The sequence below is a fragment of the Paracoccidioides lutzii genome, assembly GCF_000150705.2.
Source record: "Paracoccidioides lutzii Pb01 unplaced genomic scaffold supercont2.12, whole genome shotgun sequence".
Lineage (NCBI taxonomy): Eukaryota > Fungi > Ascomycota > Eurotiomycetes > Onygenales > Ajellomycetaceae > Paracoccidioides > Paracoccidioides lutzii.
This window is the reverse complement of record NW_015440958.1, coordinates 384,393-406,829: the sequence shown is the minus strand read 5'-3', so window position 1 is coordinate 406,829 and position 22,437 is coordinate 384,393. Positions and strand designations below refer to the sequence as shown.

Genomic DNA, 22,437 nt, shown 5'->3' with positions numbered 1-22,437 from the left:
GTGCACGTACCGTGCATATAATGTCATATCTTGCGAACAACGAAACGAACCGACGGTGTAGAATATAATTCCATTGTGGAGTGAGAAGGTCCATGATGCCTGGCCTCCGACATTTCCAATTTTTTAAAACACTCTCTCTTCGAATCAGCATCTTCGTTCCCCACATCCCCGAGGCAAACACCACATCCAATTCGTCCAGCAAACATAAAACGGAACAATAATTCGATCAGTTGTAGTTACATCTCTCCGCCAGTTTCTATCTCGGTCTTTAGCAACTGTCCAACCAACTTTACCGCATTATTCCTGCAAGTCTAAACCTGCACGTGTCTACGGTCTTAAATGGCCGAGCCCGTGATGCCGACACACCTCCAGATCGCAGTGCAGAGCCATAGTCTACCCACCAAATCTTGCGGTCTGCCCCTTCTGTTGGACCCCACATCCATGTTGCAGTGCATAGCCGGCTAAATCCTTGCACATACTGTCCCGCTTGGACCTGGGCTAGACCCTACCGCAATGGGCCTCTTTTTCTTTTTTCTTTCTTTCTTTCTTTCTTTCTTTTTTTTTTTTTTTTTAAAACTAGGTTTACTTGCAGCTGCAGCTGTTCGCTTCAAGCCAAGAGAAACACACATTGTGCATGCAACACATTTATGTAGCGTGTGCTTAAATCTTCGGGTAAGAAGCGGGACTTTTGGTGATATCCATCTCTCATTTGGACATGCGTTATACAGTGGTGATCTCGGTTCCTTTTCATGTGTCCTTGGTGTCTTGGCATTTGGATGAAATTTTAGATAGTATAACGAGATATCTCGTTTACCTGAAGCTATTTAATATAATTAAACTAGGGAGAAACCATAGCGCATTTGCAGATGTCTTACATACCTAAAGGTAATGAGGAGGAAATTCGTGCAACATAGGGAACGGAAAGAAGAACGCCTGGAATAAACGTTTGGTGACGTTGACAGTGAGTGGCTGCCTTTGCTCTCAATTCCCCAAGAGAGGATTGATGAGACTGGGTCCACGGATTTCTCATTTCGTATTGAGCTTCAATATCCCCGAAATCTCCAGTGAGAGCATCAGATCCCAAATTCAGGAGCCGGATGATGAAGGTGGGTGAGTAGCTGAAGGAGAGGAAGCATGAGGTTCAGTCTAGAGGGATAGATCAGTGATTCTTTTTTTCTGTATATGGTTCTGCCGAACCGTATCAATGAGGGTAAGGATGAGCATCAAGTATTCATGTTGTTTTGGTAAGCTTCGAAACTCGACGGAGTCATTTCTCAACGGCTTCCCCGAACAAGTCCAAAGTAAAATCACTGTAGTTCATAGTTAGCAACGAGTAGCTGGATTTCTGCCCGCGACCAGTTGATCTAGGGAAGCGTATATAGAGCCAAAAAGTTGTAAACGAGGCTTTGCAAAATTTGCAAGACTAAAAAGTCTGCTGTCTGCCTTGCCATTCGGAAGACAGCCACACTGAAGACCCTCAGACGAATCCCGATGCAATATGTCTAGATGAAGGAGGAGGCACATGAGCTGATTCCGAAATAGAACTCTCGAAGGACTGACATGTGTTGAAAACGTGAGAATCCTGAGCCACCCCTGATTCCAGTACTCCTTTCTCAAGACCGAATCAGAGTGCTAAAGTCGGGTCGATCTCCAAACGATCATGGAGACATGCAAATGGTGCAATACACTGTACTGAACTTCAGCTGAGTATCTCCCGAATCTCAAATTTAGGGGTTGACCCGGATTTCTCTTGACCGATGTCTAGATTGCACGAGGGGGGGGCTTCAGCCACACCTAAACCTTTAACTTTTATTCAGAACCACACCCACCCCTCCTCCCCATTTTTTTTTTTTTTTTTTTTTTTTTTTTTGAATAATCAGTAGAACACCTCGAAAGAAAAAGAGCTGGTAACGAAGGGTGGGTTGTTTCCCGGGTCGTGGTCAATCGCGAAACTGCGGCGATGAAGGAGAACGCTCCTTCATGCAGGACCCCATAGACAGACAAAAAATCATGGTTGGTTTACTCTGTAGAGTGTCCTCCTTCATCTGCAGGTCCTGGTCTAATAGTGGGCTTACCCGCACTTTTAATTCTATACTCTCCTCTTCTCTGGGGAAATCGTCGACAACAAGGTAGAGACACTTCAAGCCTCAACGTTATGATTTTCATTGAGAATTAACAGAGAAATATGAGTTAACCTAAAACGTTGATGAAACAAACGGTGACAAACGATCGGAATCTGGATCTGTTCAGCAGCTAGTCATTAGTAGATGTTTATGCCGTATGGGCTACCAACTTCGTCCAGCTGAAGGGAAGGGAAGGGATGGGGAGCCAAGACGAAACGTTCGTAAATCTAAGACTTGTAGCCCTCATAGACTATGATGGTAAATTTCAAGTTAAACGGCATGATGAAGTACCCAGGCTCATCTGCTAAGTGGCTCAGAATTCGGTAGGCGAATGTCGCGCTAGATAAGACCTGTAGGTCTCTCAGTGTTGGAACCAAAATGGGTTCCGTTGGAATTGTCCAGCAATTGGTCGCTCTAACACGCGTCCGGTTGTTTCCTGTCGTGAGGGTTAGAGCAAATCCTTTTGGGCTTCGAATGGAGTTAGCCACAGTAAGATGGGACTTAAAGAAGCCTTTTTTGATCGGCTGGAAGTTTTTATGCAAATTGTTCTCGTTCCTTAAGATGTCCAATGGCTAGCCGTAGGTTGGCTTGAGACTGGGGGAAACAGGGTAGTTGGTTCATGGATATGTTGTTCATCTTGGAAGTCCAACTAGGAGCTCTTCCAGTAAACGGACAAACACGGTTGTTCCGAGACTTTGGGCTCTGAGCTAAATCCAGAGCTCGTTTCGAAATAGCCCAAACCCCCTTCTGGGTAAAGTAGATTGACAAAATGATTTGATGCAAGCACGAAAACAGCATGACACAGGTCCAAATTGCTGGCCATTGCTTCTTGTTCACCCTGCGTTAGCAAGGGATCAGTGAGCCGAGTATTTGGCCTAATTCCCAGGCCAATGTCCCGCATGCTTATCCAAATTCCAAACACGAGAAGAATCCAGGAGGTATCTAGTTGACGTTAGTTCTAAGAGGAGTTGTATAGTGCCAAAAAAAAAAAAAAAAAATTGACTGACATTCGGAAGGTGAAATATGGGGCTGATGCTTTACCATTCCTAGTCTCTCAGAACCGGCAATGTGGATTATATAAATAATCATCATCCCTGAGGCATGTTTTAACTAGTTCAACTCTCTGGCTTATGGGCACGAAGTTTGTCTTCATAATTCCCTACTAAGCCCCTTAAGGAATGTGGGATTTTGTCGCAGCTGTGATAGGGAAAGATAGCTCTAAAATATAAACAACATGATATGATTGTAGTCTGATATCGAATGTTTATGGTATGCGTATATATTTTGGGGAGATGGTGTATATCATCGTCAGTTGGTGATATTCTTGGATATTTGTGACACAGTAACAAGTGTCCAGCAAGACGTCTGGTTGGTGAGTTACATGAAAATATGTCAATCATGGAGACATCACAGTGCAAAAGGTTGAGAGCCTACCAAAGCTTGAGAATCAAATTGAATGTCATTCTTTCATGCTTGCCTGCGCAACACTGCAATGGACTGACTTGGATTTACTGGGTGAGTTATTCGCCCTAGCATCATCGTGGCGTTGATGGCTTGGGTGGTTAGAAGGAATGCTGATAACTTTCCACACCCTTTCCCGAGGCTATATTGCATGGAAGTTCCGGGCGGGGACGTATTCTGGTCAAATATCTCTAGAGAGCAAGAGACGTTTGTGCGGAGTGGTCATTGTTGGCTGGTTTGTTGTTGGATTCGTTTAGTTAGATGATTGGACCCCGAAGTCGTAGCGCCAAGCAATGACATCCGTGGCTATCAGCGACCTCGATAATTCGACAACTTCAATTATTCTGTACCAATGAATAGTTGCAAATATAGATTCCCTGGGCCAAAACACCGGTGTGTGTCCTCTACCATTGCCTACCATGCTCTCTGGTCTCACAGAAAATCTCTCAGCACTCGTCGCAAGACGGTTCGCTGCTGCTAAGCAGTCGGGAGCGCTGATCTTCTCGCCGACCGAAGTCACCACGATATCGGTATCTAATATTCTAGTATGTCAGTTCCGACACTTCCAAGCTGGCCAGCCATGGAATGATGGAAAGCCCATTGATTGCTGATGCCATACCAGTTCCAAGTTAGATATTGTCCTGCGCTTGCAGGGAAGCCAGTCAATAACCCGGCGCACAATGCGGAGCAAAGAACCGTGATCCTGAAGCTAGATCCATTCCATGACCCTCCAGAGGACCTTCTCATCACCCAATTTCCCCTATCTGAACCGTCTCACATATTGGTCTTAAATAAGTTCCCCGTCATCCCGGACCACTTCATAATTGCAACGAAGGCCTTCAAACCGCAAACCGATTTGCTCGAGAAGGAGGACCTCCTAGCAACGTTTCAATGCCTGAAAGCATGGCAGAAACATGACGGACCTGAGGGATCAAAGCGCCTGTTTGCCTTTTTTAATTCAGGGGAACACAGTGGTGCCAGTCAACCCCACAGACATCTACAGTTCCTACCCGTGGAACGGATGACACAGGCGGGTGACGAGCAATGGAAACCGTTGATAGATGGGAATTCTTCTTCTGCATACGGAGATTTCAATTATCCAAACTCTTTTAATTTGCCTTTTGCGTGTTATGCGGTCAATCTTCCAGGCGAGCCGTCCGCAGATGAGTTACATCAGTCTTACATACAGTTATACCGAATGGCCGTGAGGGCGGCGCAAGGGATAGCTGGACCTCAATCAAAAAATGAGGACCACAAAAGTCTGAAAACCGAAGGCCCCTCTGCTATCAGCTACAATTTATCCATGACTACAACTCGGATGGTCATTTGCCCACGACGGAGCGAATCTACATGGATACCCATAGATTCGAAGGATCAAAATAAGTCACGAGAAGTCGGCTTGATTAGGCTCAACGGCACTATTTTAGCCGGGACATTGATGGTCAAAGTAGAAGCTGAATGGGATGCTTTGAGAAATCAACCTAGAATTCTGGAATCTGCCTTGAAAACGATTGGATATCCAGATCCCGATCTTCGGTCGTAGCAAAATTCCGATTTCAGCAACCCATTTGTCGACCTACGCTTTATCAGAATATGGAACATACTTGCACGCTATATCGTACCGGATTTCAACCGACTACAAACTAATAAAGAATTGAAAAGTCATTGACGCATGTGTCCAATCCGTTCTCCTTCGAGCGCACACTACGCCGTTAATAAGAACGTATCCAAATTGCAGTTGCTTGAGGAACAAAATACACCAGAGTCTAATATATATATATATATTCAAAAACAAAAAAAAAAAAAAAATTACGGTGGACTTTATATACTAGACTATACATAAACGCGAGTGCGACGGTGGGTATGAGGTTTCCTCCCACCTGGTTCTCCAAACCTTTTTTATCTGAAAATCGATAAACCAAACTGACGCTTTGGGGATAACACTATCATACCCTGTTGTATCTGCGACCATTTCTTCTTGCAAGTCGCATTGCCAAAATGGTATGAACCTCCATTTCTCCAAATATGTTCGCCTACTTGCTTCCATGATATTTTGGGAGATTTGATGTCATCTCCCGGAATATTTCTTATAGGGGTTGCATACTTCCTGACAGCTTCACAAAGTAGGCGTAACTGCAAATGGACCATTTCTTTGTTAGTGATATTGCGTTGAAATGTTCTCTTTGCCCTTGAAGGAGAATTTACTCACGTCGCTCTCTTGCCATCCCGGCTTCCTTACTCGCTGCTCCTTCTTTTTGGTGAGCGTTCTGAAACGGCCCCTCAACGTGGACTCGGCCTCAGAGAAATTTCCCTTTTCTTTGATTTCTTTATATGACATCCCTGAACGCTTGCCTTGGACTAGAAATTCATCTTTTGCGCTGCTCCGCTGGGGACCAACTTTTGCTGTTGTTGTTCGGTTTTCACTTGTTTTCATCCTTCGGAGTTTCCCTAGTTGTTTTGTCGTGGTTGTCTCGAAGGACTTGACTTCAGAAAGGTGATCATGGCATCCAGGTTGCTTTCCCTGAGTCGAATTAAGATCAAAGTATTCGAAGGGAGCGTTCGCGTCACGGAAACTCGGTGAATCGAAATTCAGGGCCTTATGCGTAGTATCTGGGGTAAAACATGATGAGAATGAAGAATCCGGGCTCCGCTGATGGTTGAGAGGAGCTGTGTGCCACTCGCACCAATCGTCTTGTGCAATTGATAGACTATTGTGAGTTGCCATAGGGCGAAATGAATTGTGGTCTGTATTACCAGTCCATCGCTGTGGTTGTTGAACGAAACTCTGTGCCCCTTTGTCGAAATTTGGGACAATGTCTCTGCTACAAATTTGCTCTATCCACTCAGTCGCTGCAGAACATGCTGAGCTGACTTTCGTGTCTGTTGCACAAGTAAGAACCATGCATGCCCTTCCATCCAAGGGCTCACTCCATCCCGAGTGCATGTCTCCCTTTTGATGGAGGCCCTCCTCGACAGGTACACTCCTGGCTCTTTCATTCTCTTGCCAGCTATTGTGGCAACTTGTGATTGCTTGCTTCTGGGGCCCTATCCTTGGGTTGTGGTGTTGAACCTCCGTTATGCGCATACCGGGATGGGCGGAATTGTTTGGAGCTATCCATTGGAAGGGAGTTTTCATTAGGGATTGCTCCACTATCGGCACATTCGAATAGTTGGAGCCTGATTTCTTCGGGAGAACTGCTGGAAGGCCGAATGAGGACAGTTGGGTTCCTGGATTATAGTCCGCTAAATTTTCCCATCCGGTACTTGTCTCCGAAGTGATCGCTGACCCCTGAAGATCGCCCAAACGAGTCTCGACATTTTGAGAGAACCAGTGACGTTGACTTTGTGATTCGATGGATTTCCCAGGATCACATTTCCTCCCCAGGTTTTTGAATCCCGTGGCCATCGCAGAGCTGGAATCAAAGATTTCAGGTTTATTTGCTGGAATTAAGAATTGTTGATGAGGGCCAAAGTCATCTTCTCGTTGAGGAATTTGTGGCGGCACCTTTACGTGCCATATCCCTTGTGTCGTAGAAATGTTTGGCGTGGGTCCCCATCTAGATATTTGCAATTGGTCGTGGCCAGTGAATCCATCTAAGTAGGTCAATCGTCGGGATAAAGCCATTTGGTACGCTTAGCTCTTTTGAAGAAGTATTATCTACCCCCCACAAAACTGACTCCCAAAGGGGCTGATCCACCCGGGGCCTATTCCTGAGTCGTTCTCGTCTCAGGGAAGATAAATCCCACTTCGCCAACACGGGCGAACTTCGATAAGCCTCAGTTGATAATCTTCCGGAGAAGTGTTTCTTGTTGACGACCACGGCACGAATCTTGGATACTCTGGACAAATTGTCGTCAAGCCAGCTAAAAATGTCTCGAATAGAGTGTCATCTCAGGGATGTATCTTGTTGACAAAAAACTCGGTACCACTTTGGGGCAATTGTTTGTATTGAAATAGCCTGATATTGATATATTAGACATACAACCTCGTTTGGATGAATATTTGATGGTCAATTCAGACTTACTCGAAAGTGGATGTGACAATTTTCGAGTCAGCCACCCAGCAATAGGTAGCTGGATTGATTCTCGCTTTACTTGAATTGAGATTGAGAACAATAACGAAATGTTGTGGGAATCGATTTTGACAATGAAGTTGAAAATGCATTCCGTTTTCTGATGGTGGTGATGATGGTGACTTCATTATATCATTTCAGCCTCTATACGACATATTTCGGAGAATTGGAGACGTTTCGACCGTTAAAAATCTTTTTTACCCCGGCATGTGGTTCTCCTGCAGCTGATACAGTGGCCCAATCTTTTCTTCTCTCGAAAGCATGGAACACCCGTTGAACTTCCATAATCCCTGAAGTAAATGTATTCAGACTTTCATGGAGGTTAATTCTGATTTGGAATTGGCAATTGAATCAAACAGTCCATACCATGGGTTGGAGCCTTAGCACTGTTTCTTCGCCATAAAACGAGGGGGCATGCTGCAATACTTGGCGGTTTGATGCAAACCCCTTACATAACGTCAAACCTTTCAGTATATCTCAGAATAATTCGGCTCCTTGCATATGGCTATGCTCTCTCGCTGGTCCGATATCATGTTAGTACCAGCCATTGCTGTCCGTGTTGCTCTAGAATTTTCGATGAAAATGCTTTCTTGGTTATATGACTCAGGCTTGCATGGATCTTTCAGCGACCCACTCGCCTTCCTTGAGAAATTTCAGGCCTCACATCGCGGGTCGCATTGGGGTTTGACACCCCACACAAAGTTAAGCTTCTAAGAAAATGCAAACATGTTCTTCAGATTCGTCAAACTGGGGCATGTCACGAATGTGTCTGAACATTCCGACAATATGAGTGGTCGCATAAATCTTGACAAACTTGGCACTCCGTGATCAGAACGCCACAGGCCGTGTCGATCGTGTTCTCACATCTTTGCTTTCCATACCCTCCATGCTCTCCATGGTCGATGAAAAGCCACGTTTCGGCTTCCGACCATTTCGAACCCAACCTTCCTCTATGGCTCTTTGCTCAGAGTCTCCGACAATGTCTCGCTTTCCACTGTCCCTACCAACAGTGGGTGTTTCAAAACGCCGTTCTTGAACTCTGGAACATATTAGCTCTGCATGTTAATCAGAAAAGCTTCATTTCAGACTGTCTCAAGTAGCCTGATGAGCTAGCTCCTTAGCATCGAACTTGCTTTCCAGAACGTTGATTAGCTCTCCAACCTTAGTTTGCTTGTTGCAATATGCCATGCTTGCATTAAATCACAGCTGGAGTGATTAATTAACTCCCGCGGTTTCCTAACCTATTTCTATTCTTCTATTTTCTTTTTCCACATATATTGCTTTTTCATGCATCGGTGGCGGGGCCTTGGAATTATTAACTTTATATTCTCGTTATAAACTAGATCATTTCGTCTCGTCCACTACTGGAGCTCCCTGATCAACATCCGCCATATCACACTACACGCTAAAATTAAATAACATTCGCTTGCCTAGTGAACTAACTTGTCATGCATGAGCTCAGAGTGCACTTGGCTATGTTATTTCAACTTCATTCGTCTCCCGCGGGACAGCCGTTTTTGATGTTCAACCATTGTTAGCCTGTTCGTATTTTCTGGGCGATCAAGATTGGTGATGTCAAGCCGCCAGGATTCAACATCACTGAAGATCCAAGCTAATTTAGATTTCACACTAATCGTAGCAGAGATGAGTTACATTTGAATGCATTTTATTCTTACCTTCAACCAAAACACGGTTCCCATTGATCAAAAGGGGGGAAAGACGGGAACCAGAATATGAAAGTGAAAGTGAAATTATGAACAGACTGCTGATTATATCTGCATCATCTCATTGACAACAGGCCACTGCTACAGCGGCAGTTCGTTTTGGGAAAAAAAAAAAAAAAAAAACTATTAGAACATAATCCATGGTTAGCCAGTTCCCGGTGCCCACCTCCTCTTCAGACCTTTCTGCAGGCAGGCGGCATGTCCTTGTCCTCATACATGCACGACATCACCCGAACACGATCATGCTTATAGCGGCCCAGTCAGCCCAAGCTAAAGCCACACAAAAACTTCGAGAAGGCGGAGCCGAAGGAGAAGTCATCGCCCGTGCTTGGAGACCCTTTTCTCCTCTAGGCTCTGGCGCCGCTTTCGATTTTCTTGTCGCACCTATGTTGGCTTTCGACTTGTGAGAACGGGAGGCTTGCACAACTTCCTGCAAGGGATTCCCTGGGGCGGAGGACTGGTACGGGCCAAGAAGTGGCAACATCCATTGATAACAACAGTCATAACAACATAACAGAGAACTTCGGTCAATGTTTGTAAAGTTATCCTTTCTGAAGCTCGACGACCCTCTATTGGATTTTTTTTTTTTCTTTTTCTTTTTCCGTGTCTCGGTAACTAAGCTTGAAAACAGGTTTGGTACTTTTCCAATATTTGACCAATCCTCTCTTATGAGATGTCATTTTACAACAGTTTTGTGCATCTGTATCTGGCATCTTCGTATGGATTATGATGCATAGGGTTCTGTATCCTTGTCCAGAGCTATCAAACCACAAACCATTGGGGCTCTCTGCTAGGGCGTTTTCTGCAAGATTATCACACATATTACGGGATCTTTCTGTGTAAAGAGGTTGTGCATTACCGTTCTGCATGTATATTTTAGTAATGAGGACACCTGTTTCCAATGTATGTCCATGTCCCGTTCATGTATGTCGTGCATATCAGTACATATATGCACCCCCTCATTCGCGCCAACATGAATCGGAATGTGTAGGTAATATACATAACATTTTGCCACGTCCATGACAAAGCCAACAGATGTTCCACAACCATTTCCTTGAGAGAAGAACTCCATTACGCATCCCTCGCTCCATAATAAACCTAACCTCAATCAAACCACCAAGAGGAAAAGCATTGCGAGAGAAACGAGCTTTCAATTCCTGCAAATTGCCGCTTACATCTATTTGTACTCATGTATCAAGTTCCAAATCCAACAGGTTTAAGTATTTTTTTGATGGGTTTCCATTGATTGTTTTATTCGCGACTGCTGTCTTGGATAGAAACATTCCGTAGTCAGGAGAAAGGTGGGTTTGAATGTTGTTATGAAACAGCTCTAGTCTGGGGTAGGATGCTGGCATGGCGATGAAATGAAAAGTGTCTATTTAAGATGCTCTTCTATAATTATATTTGGAGCAATGAGCAATGTTCTCCGTGTGTAGTCTTCTCGTCGATGTTGTTATATGGTTTTGATAAAATTTTCTTTAAATTCTATAGGAATTTTCTTACCGTCTTCTTAGTGATTTTCTCGTAAATCAAACTCAACCCTACCCCTGAGTAATCTAGCCGTTTAGATAAAACTTTTTTTTTTAACTTTATATGCAACTAATTAAGCAATAAAAGAAGGCAGGCATACAGAGAGTTGCACTCTCACTTTCTGTCCTTCGTCAGGAACATGCAACATAATGGTGTAGAAAAATACGTTTAATCCCTTTCCTTTAATCTGTTGAGCAGATAAGTGCAGTTTCCTATGTATGTGATAAGAGCTGTCAAAAAGGAATGTTCGAATAAAATGAGATTTAACCGTTGTCGCCGAAGGAGGGCTGGGGATGGCAGGTCACTCACTAGAGGCCCTTGAGAGAATTCCACTTCTGCCACGCACCAATTACGATACCGGCTACCAGAAGCACTCCGTTGAAGCCAGCAAGAATGTAGAACGGCGATTTGGGGGAAACTTTGTCTGATAGGAGACCCCCCACTTTCGTGAGGATCAGAATGCCTGCGCCTCCGTATAGGGAATACATCCCAGCCACAGACCCCTTGAGATGGACTAGGTTGTTGGCGTTTGCAGACGGCGACATCGGCTTTGGAAGAAGAGTAGATTGTTCATTTGTAACTGAAGTCCTGGCGCCTAGTGGCCCATCTGAATCTGTCTGGCCCCTTGAATGAACTTGCCGTCCTTCCGAGCCATGTTCTAACGACGCATCTCGGAGTTGATTGGATTCAATGACGCTGATGCTGAGACCTGCAAGGCTGCAGACGATCGAACCAATCTGGCTAATCCCAATGAATGCCATGGAAACGAAGATGACTGGGCTTCCTTCAGGGCCATGTATCTGAGGGGTTGGTAGGAGGGTAAGAAAAATATAGCCAATAATTCCAATCAGAGCGGCGGAGAGTAAGGGGATGTTGTGTCGAGTCGATTTTGCTGAGAAATAACCAAAGATTGGTGCGCAGCACAGAGCGATAAGTTGTGCAACACCAGTAAGAATTGAGGCCACGATGTAGGCCTTGGGACATGACTTTCTTATTCCACTCTGATCTGTCTCCAATATATGAATTTGGATATTATCTGGCCCCCCATGGCAGAGGCCAGAATGTTTGTAATGTTGATTCACATACAGGGGAATGAATAGAGAAATGGCAACGGTAGAGGCTCGAGCAACAAATCCACCCAAATAAGCTAGTCCGATACCTGGCTGCTTGAATCCAAGGAGGAACGCTGCGCTGAACAGTGATAGGTATGCTTTTGGAAACAATGAGAATAAGAATGATCTGGAGGTTGTAGTAGGCTCTGATTCGTCCGATGGATGAGCCTTAGGCGATCTGAATAGTGACCTCCAGCCCGTGTACCGATCATCAGGCAAATGTCGTAGGCCAATAAGACAGGCTAACGAAACTATAAATGCAAGCACAGCAACTATGTAATAGCTTAATCTGATTGATTGAACCGCAGATTGCCCAGACTTTTCAAACCATGCTGGGAGAGGGAGAAAAATCAACAACGCGACAACGGCACCGCAGCCCGTAAGCATACCGACAATACCAGCTAAATGTGAGGTTGAGCTCCTCTCTGGTGCTTTTTCGACTACTTCTGAACTTTGTAAACCCATCTGATAAAGGACAGGAGTTATCGCCAACTCTGAAGAGTGAGATGGTCTGGGTGCATGGCCGCTGCATCTCTCAGATTCTCCAGGTCGAGGAGGACTGGGTGTAGGTTCTCCGGAGTTTTGGTTTATTGAGGAGACTTTACTCAAGCAGCCATGGTTTGCTGTTATAGCTGGGAGGACAGCAGTTACCATAGTGGTTACCGCTGATCCACCAAGGCTAAACAGGAGTCGGCCTAGGAGGAGCTGCGGATAAACATTTCGTGCTTGCACGATAAGGCCCAATGCCAGCGCAATGATCGCGTACCCAACCGTGCATACCTTGACTCATATGTAAGTAAATTCATTGAGATGGCGATCCGGGAAAGCTTGAACTCACATATCTGACCCCTATCCGATCCGACAGTATTCCCCATACCGGGCAAGCTATGAGAGCAAATAGCTCGTCCGCAAACCCGAGAGTACCAACAGCATCTCCCTCCCCGCTTGGGAGATTGATTAGGTCTGTGACCACAAAGGATATTGAGGAGTTTAGAAAGACGAGGAAGGAGATTGAGAAGAGGCAAACACCCAGAAGATAGGTTGCGGTTTGCAATTTGGTCGCGGTAAACATCATGACGTTGGGTTCGGTGGAGGCTTGGTACGCCCCTGCAATGTTTCAGTTAACATTGCAATTCAAATAGAGCACTAAACAAGCACCGGAATAACCTGGAAAGAGAATTCTAATTATTACCTCAACCAAACTGGAGCGACTGAATATTGTAATTGACACCTCAGCATTTGTATGTTGGACGATGCGAACGGCATAAGCCTGATGCAACCAACTCGGTTATCAGATTGAGATTGATATGGAAATTATGTAAGCGTTGACGTGGGGTTCTGGAAGGTTTGGCGCTATCTGTTTAACAGCTTAGCGCATCTAAGAAGGATCACATCACGTGATAGTGCTCTGATCCCATTTCCCGATTATTTATAGATCTACAGAGTCTGTTTTGAGAAGAAATAGCAAACAAAAGGATACTCCGTATATTTCTACAGGTTTCTATCTCCTTCCAATATTCGGTGAAAAAGGGAGAGTTGTGTAGATGGGCATTTCGGAAGCTTTTAATACCACGTGACCTGGAGCTTAGTCATTAAGTCCAAATTCAGCTCTCTGATTGGCCCCACGGCTTCCCTCAGCTGTTCTTTAACTTAATGGTTGATAGCTGGCCAACACAGTACATAGTCAGTCTTGATCTTCTGCGCAACCATATTCGAATCAACGAACTGTAGGCAACGGGAAAACCCACTGGGTTTGCTTCACTCTTCTCTTTAACTATGTTTCAATAAGTCTCTGTTTCCTTGGGTATCCCTTTCTTTTCCTTGGTATAAGCCTCCCCTGGGACCGAGTGCACTTGAGCCCTTCACGCAATGAGATTAGCAGGTTATGCTGGGGTATGATATATTCTTGTGTCCTGAAATCCACAAAGCCGATTCTAAATGCGTTTTAGGTCTCGACGGCCTTGGCTGCCGGTGTCATCCTTAAAGCTTTGCACCAGCGAGCAAACTTCTATTCCGCTTGCGTTTATCTGTCTCAGAGCAATGCGAACCTTATGGTACGTAAACGTTGCCGACAGGAATCTGAAGATTGGATCAACGGCTGACATTGACTGGCACTTAGATTCTAACGAACCTTTGTCTAATGGTCGTCGGATTCGTACTATATGGATTACAGAGGTTGCTGTACGGGCCCCTCCGCCCCATCGAAACGGAACAGCTTTATGAGAAAGCTTGGTTCGCGGTAATGGAAACATGCCTTGCGATGACTACATTTCGCGGCGACCTGGGTGCCTGGTTCTTGGCCATGTTTGTCTGCCTTCTCATTGGAAAGGTTTGGGGATGGATCGGGGAGGGTCGTGTCGAAATACTGGAACAACAGCCGCCGCAAAACCCCCGCCTTTTTCACACACGGCTGACTCTGTCCCTCATTTTGTCGGTGACATTCAACGGCCTTTTACTCGAATATGCCGTGAAAACCGTTATGCTCCAGGCTCGTCCGGATATGATGGTGATGTTTGGATTCGAGTTTGCCATCCTATCAATCCTGTCGACTTCGACTGCAGCGAGATATGCCATCTCCCTGTGGGACATTTATATAACTAGACAACAACGACGGGTTAAGATGGAGGAACGAAGAGCAGAGATAAGAGTAGCTCGAGAGGAAGCTATTCAGCAGCGATCGGATTCCAGGTCTGAGGAAGCCTTGAACAATTTACCAAACGAAGATGATATTGATGAAATGGAACTCGATGTTCCTGGCTGGGAAGAAAAAGGTCGATGGGTATTTTACCTTGATCTCGTAACTGGTGAGTGAACATCAAGTCTCCCTTTCCCCGTTAGCATTCTTTCGAAAGCTGATCGGAAATCCAGACTTCCTGAAACTTGTCGTCTACATAGCCTTCTTTGCAATCCTTTTCAGTTTCTACGGTTTACCAATCCACATTCTTCGGGACGTTGTGCTTACAATGAGGTCATTTGGGAAACGTGTTGTTGACTTCCTTCGCTACCGCAATGCTACGAGAGATATGAATGAGCGTTACCCAGATGCGACTGTTGAGGAAATGACGGATGCGGATGTGTGTATCATCTGTCGCGAAGAAATGGAGCCTTGGCCCCCAGTTGGTGTCCCAAATGGCAATGGAGCGGCAGCCAGACCGCCAGTTTCGGACCGATTGCGACCGAAGAAACTTCCTTGCGGCCATATTCTCCACTTCGCTTGCCTTCGCAGTTGGTTGGAACGTCAACAAAATTGCCCAACTTGTAGACGGCCTGTTGCCCCGGTAGTCCAACCCGGGATTTTTGGAGCTCCTGCTGCTCCTCCTGCAGTTCCTGGTGGCAGGGTAAACGTTGGAGGGGTGCCTCCAGCCCAAGCTCCTGGAGCCAATGGCCAGCCCGGGGAAGCTCGACAAAGAGCGTGGGTCTTCAACTTCGGCCCCATTCGCATCGGATTCGGTGCTGGTCGTGGGGACCTATTCCAGAACCTAGCGCAACAGATCCACAATGGAGACGTACCTCTTCCACCACCAGCTGCTAATCAAAACGCGGGACTCGCTGGACCGCAACAGATTGGTTTCGGATTTGGCTTCGGGCGCCCCCCAATTCAACAACCGCCCCTCATTCCGCAAGGCCTTCAGCAGCCCCTTCACCAAATCCCACAGCAAACCACCCCAACTTCCCAATTCAACATTCACTATACCCAGGCTCAACTTCATCAAATCGAGCAACAAATTTCCCAAGAAATAAATGCTCTGCGGACTGCGGCTGAACAACTACAGGTCGTCCGCTTATTACAAAGTGAATTGGCCAGACTTCGCGCAGTTCAAGCTAACGCAACAAGCGCAAACACGCTCATTCCTGGACAACCACTTCCCGCAGACATTCCATCCCTTCCAACCACTACTCCTACTGCTCTAGCCTCATCACATATTCCGTACACTGGCAGCCAAAGACAGTTCACATCCAATCCACAAGTCCCCGCACTAAGTTCAGGGGACAATCGTCTTCCCGAAGGACTAACTCTGCCGCAAGGTTGGACATTATTACCTTTACAGCAGGTCAATAATTCCGGACAACCATCTACACAAACCTCAACCCTTCAAGCCACCAATCCCCCATCCTCACCGACTGCCTCAGCGCCTACATCCAATCATCAAGCATCTTCTTCAATTCCAAATATTTTCCAACCGTCCAATCCTGAAACAGCCGATCGGAGTGCGCCACCTAACCCCCCTTCCTCAAATCATCAGCGTCCTCTCTTTGATGCCGCTTCCATACATCCCCAGTTCTCATTTTCCACACCGAATAGCGGAACCAACAACGTGCCAGTACAACCAAGTTCGGCCAATGGTCACCCTTTTGAAGAATCCATGCCTGCCCCCCCAGACTGGGCTCCAGCTGCATCAAATGCAGCAATTAATACATCTACAACTGCAGCTGACAAAACGACGTCTGACGCAGGTATTGAGGATAGTAAGGACGATGAACCTGAGTCATCCGACCGGTTATTGTCGAAGGGCAAGTCTCGTGCAACTACGGTAGAAGATTACATTGAAGATGATGCCTGATAGACGCGCTAATAGATGTTATGGTGTGTCTGTGTGCATAGTCCTGGACAATAATCTACACAATGAATGGGTGCTGGGAAGTTGCTCCATTCCTTCTGCCATTTTTTCTTTCGTTCTTTTATTTTCCTTTCTTTTCTTTTTTTTTTTTTTTGGAATTCTAAACATTCATGTATCTATTACGTACCCGATCAAGAAAACCACCCAACAAAACGTCTAGCAATCATAACAGAAGGATATGTACGATCTGTTGGCAGCTGCATTTTTAAGTTCACCACTTCATATTGATTTCATAGCGCTCTGTTTTCTGCTTTGTCCCTCTTGTTCTTGCCATTTTGATACACCAAAAACAATATGTGTGGAGTGTTTGCACACAGTTTCTTTTTTATTTATTATTATTATTTTTGTATTGTATTGTAGTTTCCAGGGCTGTATTTCAAGATATTACTATCTACGCTTTAGCATTATTTCGCAAATTTCGTGGGTAAGGAATTTAAGTCTGGGTAATATAGCAGATAGCCAGGGTAATACCGGGATATCAGACATTGTCCACTGAGGGGAAATCCCTGTGGGGACTACTGCACAATGTCAACATCATTTTCTTGCAACATACGGAGTACAACATCAATGATACCTCTTTTGCAGATTTCATTGTTAGTGTCGACAGAGCATGTGCTTCTCCATGGTTTGTCGCACGGCATTATCGTAGGCTACCTCGGTGAGTCTCTTGAGGTTGGCTTCGCTGGGCTCTTCCTACTGGACAACGCGCAGAACGCAGTCATCCAGATGCATGTAAAAATAATAAATATGAATCCATCCATTCTTTCTACCTTATAATTTTAATGTTAAAACTTTTTAATTTATTAATAATTTTTTTTAGAGAATTTACTTACAAGTCACCAAATGATTTTTCAAGGAAAAGAAAAGATGTTTATATCTGTTACAACTAAATGAATTAACTATAAAGCATTAGCATCTCAAGGAGAATAAAACAAATTCAAACTTCTTAATTTAATGGTGTACAACGTCAAGTAAAAGAAGCAGATGAAGAGTGTCAACATTATAGATCTAAAAATGATATGAAAGATTACATATTTATGAGCAAAAAATACAGTCTTAAAACTTTAAGTCAAAAATATCAAATGCCTTCTGAAGACTACAGTTGATATGATAAAGAAGCAATTAAATTTATTATTTTTTCTTTCTTTCTTGTCTTTTTATTATTATTTTTTTTCTTTCAAAAATGAATATGTTACAGAGTTGTTGAGTTAAGCATCTCTTTTATATTAAAGTTTCATATTGTAGAGGTGAGGTTAAAGTTTACAAATGTTACTATTTACAGCTGCCTTTCGAACTGCAATTGACAGAGCACGTCAAATGATTGGACTGACATGCTGTTCTTTCTGCTTGGCGGGTTGGGAGAAGCTGCATTATGTCAATTGATGTATGGTGGAAAAATAAAAGAATGGTTGGTTTAACTAGGAGCTAAAATTTTGTATTTAGCAACCTCCTTTGATGCACGCCAGGTCCATATCTTCAAGAGATTTGGCGAGCAGTTGAATATCTTACAAAAAAGAGGCATCATCCTCCCAGGCATTTCAATATAAACTATATTTTTGTGTCACAATATCTTGGATCTGATGCCTGTTCCTACATATAAGAAGACACGCTGCACCCGAAAAATATAACTGGATGAGAGGTTGAATTTGGGTAAAGCGCAACATATAGATTCGACACCTCATTCTCGTGCAAAACGGTGAAGGAATCCAAACTCTCAGCAATCAGAGAACATAACAATCACGTCACATATCGCAATAAAGGACATTCTAGAATCAGGCGTAACCTCGCCAGTGTTGGCAATTCTTCTATATCCGATAGGAAAACCCACAAACATCAGAGACAAGCATTGACAAAAGCATCTCATTTTTGTTCCTATGATGTGCACGGATGAAATGAAATGACATCCAAGGATTGAAAGTAAAAAAAAAAAAAAAAAAAAAAAAAAAAAAAAAAAAAAAAAAAAAAAAAAAAAAAAAAAAAAAAAAAAATTAAAAAAAAATAATAAAGGAAAATAAAATAAAAGGCCAGGTAAACTAGCTATCTAATGTATCAGTCTAACACCTTTCCCGGGCTCCCACTCCCTCAGTCCCTCTCGAATGGTATACCAAAATCTCAACCTAACGCACTCCTTCCTCGCCTCGTCAATATTTCCCTGATCCAACGCCGACCCCAGCGCTGCCACACATCCATTAATCCTCTCCTCGTTTTCCTCTTTTAACTGCGCAACCGTCAGCTCATCCTGCGTTTCTTCAATAGTTTCCTGAACCTCGAGCACCCGCATCAACGTCTCCATATCCTGCGGGTGATCCTTGGCGCCGTCCTCAGCCTCCAGGTCGATCCCATGCTGAGAGGCGAGAATATATTGTGCGCGCGACAGTGGATCTGACAGCGCACGGTATGCTTCATTGATGCGAGAGGAGAGCGCTTCTGCGCGCTGCTTCTTTGGTCCTGGTGGATACTTGTCAGGATGGGCGCGGGCTTGGAGACGGAGGAATTCGCGGCGAAGGTCCGGGATGGAGATAGAGAAGGAGCCTCTTGGTGGGGGAACAGGGATGGTTTCAGGAAAGATAGTATAGTGGGTAGAGATATCAGGGGGTTTGTTTATGAGTGATTCCGCATCGTCTGTCGAATTATTTTGCTCGCCATTCTGTAGCGGAGATGGGTTGCTGACGGCGGAGATACCGGACCTAGTTGATATACTGCGTGAATTATGATAATTTCGATTGGCAAGAGATAGATGCCAGGTTCTACGCTGGCATAATATGCATATTCTGTTTCTGTCTGATGCGTGAGAAATATTGCTTGTTCGGGTGAGGGTTGGAGATCGGCTTATTTGCCTCAGCGCAGCAGTTGATGGGAAGGCCCTGGGCATATTCGTCAGGTCCAGCAAACAGGCTGGCTGGTCGAGGGGGAAAACCCAAACACGGCCAATCACTCAGTCTCCGATAGTGATTGATTAAACTCCGGATGTCCTTACTGAAGTGTATGGCATGCAAATGGTTTGCGATTGAGTCGCAGTCAGTCGTATTGCGTCACTTGATGAACTTGGTTGGACTTTGAACCTTGCAGAGAACTAGTTAATTTTAGTAACTAGGCTAGGCTTATATAATCAATACCAAGAACTGTAACTAGTTAGTTAGTTCACTCACCCCGCAAAAACTGTTTCTTTATATCCGCAGTTCTGATATTCTCAGCTGGCTGGCTCCTTGTCTGCTGCTGGATGCAGAAGGGTTAAACAGATGGCCGCTGATACTTCTTGTTCTTTGTAATCAGTTCTGAATATGCCCCTTGAATCTTTACTGTTCCTTCGAAACGATCATGGGACAGCAAGATCCTTCAGGGCCTTAGTTCTAGCCGCAACTTATCCGAGCCAGGGCAGACCATCTGCCTCAAACATTCACTATGCTTCTAAATGATGTACTGCTTGCTAGTGTCAATATTGCAGCAAAATCATTGCTTAGCTCATGAACTACTTGCTTCATTTTCTCTCAAAATATCATGCACATCGCTTCTTTTGCCGAAACGTAAACTCCGCATCAACGAAAATACCATCCATCCATTATCACCCCCGCTTTGCTACCATTTGCACATCAGTTTATCAAGGACTTATGACTAAAGAAGAGAAGGATGCCGCCGATTCCCCGGGGATCATAAATCCGGACCTACCTCCCTCCGATACAGTGCACCATGCTCAAGAGCTTCCAATGCGTTCCGTATGTTATGCTCCGGCTGGCTGGTATTCAGCAAACTGGCAAAATACCGGCCCCAAGGTTGGGTGGTACTTTTTCTACGGCACCCTCGCCAACGAATCTAAACTTGCAGCCGCCAGGGGGGTTGAGGAACCCCTCTGTTTACGGCCTGCAAAGGTGCTAGGGTACAAACTCATGCTAAGTAGAGATCATCTCGCGTTAGCAGATGGACCGACTGCAGCAGAGATACGAGGGAAGGCGCTCCATGTCGACCTGCCAATGCAGGCTCAAGGACTACGGAGATATGTGCCGGATGTTTTTACAACGGAGTCTTGTCAAATACATTTCTTGTCTGGGGATAGGAAAGTGATTCATGGTTTCACTTTCATGTGGGATGGGACAGTGGGAAAGTAGCTGGGCCTTGAATACAGGTGGAGCATTCTGACTGTTAGAGAAAGAAGTGGGTGATGGGACATTGCTGCTGGAAACAGATACTTGCTGGCATTTTAATCTCATGCTCCTTTGTCGTATATGGATCTGACGGCCATAAACTTGAATGTTCACAGTATATCCATGCAGGGCTGTTTACGATTACGCTACTTGGCCGACAGCTTTATCTGTTTATTTTATGCCCTTCCACATCGTTTGCTTAACTTTGTGTCAGATAGCTTTTCAGACATAAACAAATGTACCATTCCAACAGGCAACGTCGCCCCCCTGCAAAATTGAGCGCACGACTAAAGAACTTTGAACGAAATCTCTGCGATGGTACAGGAACTGACGAAGAAGTTGGATATAATCATCTACATGTATACGTTGCGGCAAAAGGGCTGGACGCTCGTCAAGTGCTGCTGATTTCCGTTCCCGGTCGCGACAGGCCCACGTCAAACTGTTGTGGAATTTACATACAACTCAAGAAATTCGCCGTTCAGCAGGAAAGCATGGTCCATTTTCATAGAACAATTTAGCTTGCTAGCAACCATTTTACGGAGTGGCTGACACACAAAGACCCCTTTACAACACAGCTCAACGGCTGTCATTAGAGCCCAAATATAACGCTGGAGATTCTATCTTGGACAAGCTGTCATGGCAGACTCAACGACACGCATCGGAAAAAATAGATTATAAAGGAATAACTGATGCTGCGGGTATGAGGAGTTGCGTTCACATTTTCAATTCTCCCCTTCGTCTTGGGTTTGATCTTCTCGTCTTATCCCATCCCTTCAATCCCTGGAACACATGCCCAGGGCAAAACCGCGAGATCACTGCGCGCATATCAAAATGTTTCTAAACCTGTCAAGCATTTGCAGCGCCTCCAATCTCTCCACCGCCAACTACAAGATGGAGTCGCGGAATGGACATCTCCTGAATCGGAGGCTGACTCGGTATCTGTGATCTCCGTCAGATCGCACAACACGATATCAGAGCATTTAACTCCCCGTGCCCTCCAAGCTTTTGTAAGCTGTTTCTGCACCTGCATGCTGCATGGGGGGCGGAGACCAGTATGTTTACCCGTGTGGACGTATGCCCTATCATTAATATACGTGATAATCTGCGAAGACTTCGAAGGTTTGTCCTAACCCTAAAATCTTGGTTCTGTGAACCGTTTGTTAACATATGGCCACGAATCAATTTCCTCAACCGATGTTGGTTCTTTGTCTTTGATTATTTCCCAAGTTTCAGTTCCTTTCTCCTGTTCATTAATAGAAACTTTATTATACAGATTATAACATAATCGGACACCTGTTCATACACTTTCCCATATCACAATTCTATGCACTGCTACTCAATTTATGAGATCACTAATCAGACGCACAGTTGAATGGCCTGGATCTTTTTATATAGTTTAGCTGTTTCATTCCATTCTCCAAAAGTTGTCAAAAATGCGATTATCATGATCTACTTAAGGAGGGTCTTACGGCGGGAAAGTTATCATTGAGAATGGAGAGAAGTTGGTGTGGAGGCAGATGACATTTACTTCGCCTGATCGTCTTCGTCCTGAATTCCTCACAGCCAAATAACTAGAGCTTATAGTAGTTTCGGAAGGTTTGGGTTGACCAGATCCATGCAGCTTTGGATGTGAAATATAATTAGAAAATTAACATC

At 44.8% G+C, this 22,437-nt stretch overlaps 9 protein-coding genes across 9 annotated transcripts; 4 read left to right on the top strand and 5 right to left on the bottom strand.

Moving 5' to 3' along the window:
• Positions 1-2,350: 2,350 nt before the first annotated feature.
• PAAG_04777 (hypothetical protein) lies at positions 2,351-3,024 on the bottom strand (the record flags this gene model as incomplete). The annotated part of the gene is made up of 2 exons (XM_015845368.1): positions 2,351-2,591; positions 2,798-3,024. 2 exons carry the CDS (start codon positions 3,022-3,024, stop codon positions 2,351-2,353), a joined length of 468 nt encoding a protein of 155 aa, XP_015699594.1.
• A 979-nt stretch (positions 3,025-4,003) lies between these two features.
• On the top strand, positions 4,004-5,127 carry PAAG_04776 (bis(5'-nucleosyl)-tetraphosphatase; the record flags this gene model as incomplete). The annotated part of the gene is made up of 2 exons (XM_002793201.1): positions 4,004-4,129; positions 4,207-5,127. 2 exons carry the CDS (start codon positions 4,004-4,006, stop codon positions 5,125-5,127), a joined length of 1,047 nt encoding a protein of 348 aa, XP_002793247.1.
• A 356-nt stretch (positions 5,128-5,483) lies between these two features.
• Positions 5,484-7,209, bottom strand: PAAG_04775 (hypothetical protein; the record flags this gene model as incomplete). The annotated part of the gene is made up of 2 exons (XM_002793200.1): positions 5,484-5,717; positions 5,794-7,209. 2 exons carry the CDS (start codon positions 7,207-7,209, stop codon positions 5,484-5,486), a joined length of 1,650 nt encoding a protein of 549 aa, XP_002793246.1.
• A 1,276-nt stretch (positions 7,210-8,485) lies between these two features.
• Positions 8,486-8,845, bottom strand: PAAG_11926 (hypothetical protein; the record flags this gene model as incomplete). The annotated part of the gene is made up of 2 exons (XM_015847490.1): positions 8,486-8,696; positions 8,787-8,845. The coding sequence occupies 2 exons, from the start codon at positions 8,843-8,845 to the stop codon at positions 8,486-8,488; spliced, it is 270 nt and encodes an 89-aa protein (XP_015702880.1).
• A 676-nt stretch (positions 8,846-9,521) lies between these two features.
• PAAG_11925 (hypothetical protein) lies at positions 9,522-9,788 on the top strand (the record flags this gene model as incomplete). Its single annotated transcript, XM_015847489.1, has 1 exon — positions 9,522-9,788. The coding sequence occupies one exon, from the start codon at positions 9,522-9,524 to the stop codon at positions 9,786-9,788; it is 267 nt and encodes an 88-aa protein (XP_015702879.1).
• A 1,431-nt stretch (positions 9,789-11,219) lies between these two features.
• On the bottom strand, positions 11,220-13,095 carry PAAG_04774 (hypothetical protein; the record flags this gene model as incomplete). Its single annotated transcript, XM_002793199.2, has 2 exons — positions 11,220-12,803; positions 12,862-13,095. 2 exons carry the CDS (start codon positions 13,093-13,095, stop codon positions 11,220-11,222), a joined length of 1,818 nt encoding a protein of 605 aa, XP_002793245.1.
• Positions 13,096-13,892: 797 nt separating this feature from the next.
• On the top strand, positions 13,893-16,585 carry PAAG_04773 (RING finger protein; the record flags this gene model as incomplete). Its single annotated transcript, XM_015845367.1, has 4 exons — positions 13,893-13,916; positions 13,973-14,077; positions 14,143-14,827; positions 14,892-16,585. The coding sequence occupies 4 exons, from the start codon at positions 13,893-13,895 to the stop codon at positions 16,583-16,585; spliced, it is 2,508 nt and encodes an 835-aa protein (XP_015699593.1).
• Positions 16,586-18,683: 2,098 nt separating this feature from the next.
• PAAG_04772 (J-type co-chaperone JAC1) lies at positions 18,684-19,514 on the bottom strand (the record flags this gene model as incomplete). Its single annotated transcript, XM_002793197.1, has 1 exon — positions 18,684-19,514. The coding sequence occupies one exon, from the start codon at positions 19,512-19,514 to the stop codon at positions 18,684-18,686; it is 831 nt and encodes a 276-aa protein (XP_002793243.1).
• A 736-nt stretch (positions 19,515-20,250) lies between these two features.
• On the top strand, positions 20,251-20,745 carry PAAG_04771 (hypothetical protein; the record flags this gene model as incomplete). Its single annotated transcript, XM_002793196.2, has 1 exon — positions 20,251-20,745. The coding sequence occupies one exon, from the start codon at positions 20,251-20,253 to the stop codon at positions 20,743-20,745; it is 495 nt and encodes a 164-aa protein (XP_002793242.2).
• Positions 20,746-22,437: the final 1,692 nt, after the last annotated feature.